Source organism: Tamandua tetradactyla, chromosome 6 (assembly GCF_023851605.1).
Source record: "Tamandua tetradactyla isolate mTamTet1 chromosome 6, mTamTet1.pri, whole genome shotgun sequence".
In the NCBI taxonomy this organism is placed as follows: Eukaryota; Metazoa; Chordata; class Mammalia; order Pilosa; family Myrmecophagidae; genus Tamandua; species Tamandua tetradactyla.
In genome coordinates, this window is record NC_135332.1 from 55,178,899 (window position 1) to 55,185,467 (window position 6,569).

The 6,569-nt window shown below is 41.0% G+C and overlaps 1 protein-coding gene across 2 annotated transcripts in view; it reads right to left on the minus strand.

Moving 5' to 3' along the window:
- Positions 1-5,843, minus strand: part of YWHAE (tyrosine 3-monooxygenase/tryptophan 5-monooxygenase activation protein epsilon) — a 38,978-nt gene extending 33,135 nt beyond the window's left edge. For both annotated transcript variants that reach the window (XM_077165462.1, XM_077165463.1), the window contains exon 1: positions 5,657-5,843. In XM_077165462.1, coding sequence (XP_077021577.1) covers positions 5,657-5,720 — 64 coding nt within the window. In that variant the 5' untranslated portion in view covers positions 5,721-5,843. The remainder of the gene's footprint in view (positions 1-5,656) is intronic.
- Between the last annotated feature and the right edge of the window lie 726 nt (positions 5,844-6,569).

The following is a 6,569-nucleotide window of genomic DNA, read 5'->3' on the forward strand; positions in this document are numbered from 1 at the left end:
TGGTCATATGCAACAACCTAGAAATATTTCAACACTGATTTACAATTCCATATTAAGAAACCTTTCACCCCAAATTCATAAATAGGTGTTAAAATGCTAGGGAATGTGTCTGATGCTCCCTTTATCTACCTTGTCAACAGATGAGTAGAATATATGGAATAAAAACAAATAATAGGGGGAACAAATGTTAAAATAAATTTAGTCTGAAATGCTAGTGATCAATGAAAGGGAGAGGTAAGGGGTATGATATGTAAAATGTTTTGTTTTATTTTTCTGTTGTCTTAAAAAAAAGATGCTAGGGAAATAGGTACTTTCTCCTGAATATTAATCTAAAATTAATACTGCAAGAATGACACACAAGCGCAACATGACAACAGTATATATTATATTGCTTGGGAATAACAATTTGGGCAACTTTCACTTCCTGGATATGCAAATTCGCAGAGTTAAGATTAAGGCTTTTATTCTGAAAAGTATATCTGCTAAGAATAACTCAAAAAGGTAGGTTATATTCTACTATCATCAGCAACAAAGAAATTTCTTTAACCTTTTACATTACCCAATAAGAATTTTTCACAATAGTACAATCTGACACTTTTTAAGCCTGTAAATTACTAGGCAGAGCAGACATCATTAATCTCCATTCTACAGATGAGGAACCTAAAGCTCAGAGTTTAAATTACTTGTCTAAAACCACACAATTGCCACTGGAATCCAGATAATTTCAAGGCATCTGCACTATACTACAGCTGCCAAAATAGGAAATGTTGCCCTAACGCTCCTTATTCATACTATAACCTGTGCCCTTTGAATTTTAGATATAAATGGAGAAAAGAGTTCAACACATTTCACAGCTTTAGCTAAAAAAAAAAAAAAAAAAAAATCGAACCTGATCATAAATCAAGCCTAGTAATGACATAACTGCCCAACTATTGTGATGGATCACTGAAAGAAGGGCAATAAATTCAAGACTGATTTCAGCAAAGATAAACCAGGATCACAGCCAGATGTTTTAGATTCAATGTTCTAAACAGAATGGTCAGAAGGTATGGGTGAGACATTTTTAAAATGTTGGGAGAAAGTTCTGAGCTGAAGACGCTGTTACCAAAACCTAGTGTCTTGCAATTGTAAAAACAGCTCAAAGTAGACATACCTAACAAAACCAACATACTTGGCTTTCATGCTATCAGTACACATTTACTAGTCGGTATGCCAGCAAGCTCTATTTTCAGCAACTAAAAGATCCTTGACTTTTCAAGCTCCCACAGGGGAGGGAGGGGACTTTCACTTTGACTTTGATTTTTCTTAGGTTCTGCCAAATGCTAACCTCACTTAAGAAAGCAAGCCAATTTTCTGGAGACTCAGAACTAAGATATCTCAGTGGTAGTAGAGGGATGGACCAAGTTTAGGAAACTTTACTGTAAATTTAAAATGAGAAAACCTGTAGTAACAAATGGGCTAAGTAGTATGACCACAGAGAAAGTTTATCACCCAAGATAATTTCATTTGTGTCTGCTCTCCCAGTAATTAGCACCCCTTTCTTTCAAGGTGTCCTGATTTCACAAATTATCATGACGACCCTTTACTTTTATGGCAGTTGTTACTATGATTTAGTACATTTAAATGAGCTTCTGAAATTGTTCCTAGCAACATAACTAGTATAGATATTTAATTAGATCAAACCAGGAAGTTATTTATCAATCCAATTTGTCAACTTGGATACATCAGTGTTTATCAAACTAGTACCTAATCACTGAAAACAGTAAAAGTAAGTAATTCTGTTGTATTCCTTACTACTTTTTAATGGCTTCTCTGACATCCATCAGGGGTTATTTGGAACATTTGTAAATCATCAATCTTTTTTACTCAAAGTTTTAATGACTATTTCATTAACTTAAACCCCACATTCAATAAAAGTATTTTATACAAATGCATGGCAGCAATCATACCCCAGTACTAAACAATGGTTTTTAAAGGTACTGGTCACAGAAGCTGTAAGTGAACATACATTCTACAATTACTTAATTCTAACTGCATTCACTATGCTTTGAGTTGGGATTTATGTTTTATCTACTAATAATCACTCTTTATAATACTAGTCAAGTCATAAAGATGTATTACTAATTTGAGGTAACTGCTTAAAGAAAAACAAGCACCACCTTAGTTATATATAGGTTTTTTGTGAGCCGCTAAGGAAAAATAAGAGTATGGGTCTAAAGGTGACCAGACAAATTTGCCATTTACTAGCCAACTAGTCATGTGACTATGTGGGGAGAGGGGAAGATACCACTAAATCTTGTCAAATTCAGCTTTCTGAACCATAAAACAGAAGTAACACTACTTATACCTCAATGATGTTATATGAAGTAAAAACCTCATGTGAAATGGTCTGTGAACTGTGAAAACTATATACAGTATTATATAATGTAAAGTCTAAAAAGTTAACCTTTAACCTATCATTGTTTACATACACATTTTCTTCATATAAAAGGTAAAAAAAAATTCCTGCAAAATCTGCCTTATGGTCCTCTTTTTAACAGTCATGCTTTCAGTTCAGCTTCTCAAAAGTATTTGAAACCCATCTGTAAAATCAGACACACTAATTTACTGGGCTATTTAAATATTTAAAATATATTTCATATTCCCTTGACCAAGCTAAAAAACAATCATGAAAAGCATGCTTGTTTGTACAGACCTTCCATGCACATGCTTGTACTTAATGAATCCAAAGTTTGCTTAGTTTAATACTTATGTATTCTTCCCCATACAAGAGTTCAAATTGAGACTTCTGTTATATACAGGTGAAAAAGGGTGCTTAGGAATGTCCACAATAGGGTCCCCACCACTCTAACTAGAGTAAGATAGAGGTGGGGCTCTGGTGTTTTACAAGGACAGTTCTCAAGTAAAAGATTCAGGACAGAGATATTCCTGGTGTTGATGCATTCATCACACAGAAAGTGAATAAAAAGTGATCATCAAAAACTCTGCAACCAATCTTCACAGGAGTAAACTGAGGTAAGAACAAAAGAACTACCCCACAAGCCCAAATGTAGTTTATGCCTACTCCTCTACTCCTCCAAAATGGGAAAAGGAGCCTTTGTTTTCCTCTGTATTCCCCAATTTTCTAAAAGTACTAGTAAGACTTGGTTCAGGATTGCTAAGAGATGAAGGGACTTGCCTAATATGGCTACCAATACACAATCTGACTTGCTCAAGTGACAAGATGTCAAATTTAATCTTCAAAGTGAACGGTCTTAACAGCAAACTTCAATATTTCATATATATATCCCCAAATTATTATTTTCCTGAAAACAGCTTGTCTCTTCGTCTAATACCATTAAAAAATCTATAAATTGATTGCAATTCCCTAGGACAGAATTAAATAGGAAACGAATCTACAAAGAAGTTTAGACATTAGGTTCAACACAGCACACAAAAGACAAGGATACTGCAAGGACAGAGAAAAAAAAGCGATTAGTGCAGTTGGAAAGCCAATATTTACCCCTAAGTACCCCAAATCCAAACCACTCAAATGAATTTTTCATCTTCTTCCACTCACTACACCTGATAAATTTTTTTTGGTGTAGAGAACTATGGATCATTTCTTCGGCAACAAAAAATTGAATTCATTGATTGTGCTCAATAAGAAACCTATGCATCTGTGGACACAGGTAAAGACTGATCCCCAGTGAGTATTCTTCCTTTCCACTGAAACTCATCACAAATAGTCACAGGAGTTTCCCCCACCTTTGTAGATCCTATTTTCCTCTCCCTTTAGCCCTTGAAATGAAAACGTAACATTTAAACAATGTAAAAATCTGGCTCCAGCAAAAAAAAGTCCTATATTGAAAATCAATAAAGACTTGGGTCAAAATTCCTCAGCACTCAATCCCAAAACATGATTATCACTAAATTATCCTTTATTTGGGAGATACAATCATGAGCTCCCAGATCAGCTTTTAAAACGAGTTTTGTTTTTTGGTGTTTTTTTTTTTAATAAGAAAGCATTCCTCAAGATCCTTTTTGGTTATCACAGCACGTTTACTCAGAGTCTAAATCCCTACAGAACAGAAAGCATTCAAATATAATTTAAAGTTTCCTCCCCCAACGGCAACAGCAGATTAAAAGGGGAACCTATTTGGGACACCAAGTGGGAAAAAAAAACTCCCACTGCAAGCATACCTACAATTGTTTGAATTTTAAACACCGAAATAAAGACAAATCTGACCTTGAGCTGTACTTCCCATCTTATTCCCTCATACAAATAGCAATGTAAGGACTTAGACGATGAAATTTAGTGCAGTATCCTTCTCTAAATTTGAGTTCTAGCCACCTACCAAAATTTCAAATTCCCGAATCCTAATTTCTGGTGAAACACTAGAGCTAGCCCTGAGGCTATTCGCATGACCAAAGTGGTATTCAAGGAAAGCAAGAGCTCTACGACATTTTGAAAAATAAGTAGTTTAAAAAAGTAAGAGAATTCTAAGGATCGCACTTAATGACGACCATGCCAGACCCCCCCCCCCAAAAGCATAAAAACATCTATCTGCATAGGGACCATATAAGATTTTTTTTCTCATATGATGCATCAGTTAAGTACCTGGAATAGCTTAAGAACCACTCCGATCCTGGGGAGTTAACCAAAATGCAGCTACTCTACCTTATTTGAAATAATTTTATTCTTCTACAGAAGGTCGTTACGTTTTTCATAAAGGTGCATGTGAAAAGAAAAGTCATTATTTTTACAACCAGTAAACTGAGACACGGGAAAGATTAGAACACGATCTCCTTGTCTCCTCTTTAAGGTTCTATCCACGAGAACCCACTGCTCCTGGAACCAAAGATTACAAGAACTTCAAGCTTCTCTGAATAAGTCCGAAGAAAAGGAGAATGGATGAGGTTTTCTGGACCTCCCCAGAAGAACAAGTAGGCGAGGCTGAACGTAAAGCCCAAAAAACCATCACTACAAGGTGTGCCACCCTACGGGAAGGGAATTCGATCGCAGCATCTCAGCTTGCCTCCGCCCAAAGATGAACTGCAGTGATTCCCACTCTCCCACCAACACCAAGAATGTCCCCCACCCCAAGTCCAAAGAAACCCTCTGCTCGCAACGGTCCTCCTTTGTGAGTCTCCACAGCCGCCGCCCCACACTGGGCCTCCGGGGAAAAGCCACCGCCCCCACCCGCCATGTTTCCCTGAAAGACACCAGCGCTACAGCTCCCAGTCTCCACCGTCCCCTATGTGGCGGGTGCCTCTTCCCCATCACCCCACCCAACTGTTCTCCATATCACAAGACAGTCCCAGAAGCTTCCACGGAATTGCTCGCCTGGAGACAGCACGGGGCCATCTCCTCCCCCCTCCCCCGCCCCAGGACTCGCCCTCCCCCAGCCGCCATTTTACAACCAACTCCTCCACCCTATCGCCTTAGTCTCCTAGCCCGCGAATGGCTGCAACTGAAGACACCGAAGGGGTCTAATTCCTGGGCCTGGAGCCTCCCACAGCTCCGGCAACCCAGAGGCCATTTCCTCCTTCCCGAATCCACATCCCCAGGTCAGGGCCGGAGACGATGCCGCCATTTTGTCTCCTGCTCCTGGCCTCTGTGGGCGGCGGCAGAGGGTCCGAGAATCCCAGCCCCCAACTGCACCCCCCAACTCACCGTCGTATCGCTCGGCCTGCTCGGCCAGCTTCGCCTGGTACACCAGATCTTCCCGATCATCCATAGCGGCGGCGGCTTCGGCAGGGTGTGCACGACGGATGGAAGCGGATAGCGTCTCGACTCTCTCAGCCTCTTGCTCCGCGTCCGGGCAGCAAAAATGGCGGCGCCTCAATCCGGGACTTCCGCCTGCGCACGCGGACAACTGCTCAGCTCTATGGCAACCGCTCCCTGGCAACTGGCGCGGGGGGCGGGCCCTCGAGCTCGGCTCTCGAAGAGGCTGAAACCCGCGAGACGCCCCGCCTCCGTTGGCTCCGCTGGAGCTGGAGTGTAGAGACTGCAACCGCAGCTGAGGGGCAGCGCTAACGGCGAAGAGGGAGAGAGGACAGCCGGAGGCGCAGCCCGTGTGAACCGCGCCTGAAAAGACTGAGCGAGCGATCTTGGGCTACTACTGTGGGCCCATGCCTAGGACTGAAGGGCAGGGAAAGGGACAGGCTGTTTTTGTCATGGCAGGCCTCCCTATCGAAATCAACTGGCTTCCTTTACCGTGCCCAGGTTCTCACGACTAAACCCAGTCCTGGGTCTTTTCAGACTTTTTAAACCCGGAGTAAAGTGTTGGGCTCTTGCTAAGGGGGGATTCCAGTTTTTACATCTCGTCTTCTTCCTTGCACTTTCTATTTTTTCTTCTCCCCTTTAGCCTTCTTTTAATGCTTAGGTCCACGTGGATAGGAGCAGGAAAGTTGTTCGGGGAGCCTGCTTTGGGTTACAAGGTGCCGAAAAGTTGAACCAAGGGAAAACTTGATTTTGAGGAAGTAGGAAGATCTGTCAATGGAAATTGCTTGGTGTTAGCAACGATCTGGACCGTTTTACTTCTTTCACCTACCTTTGAAACACAGGTGTTCTCCGAGGTTTGCTT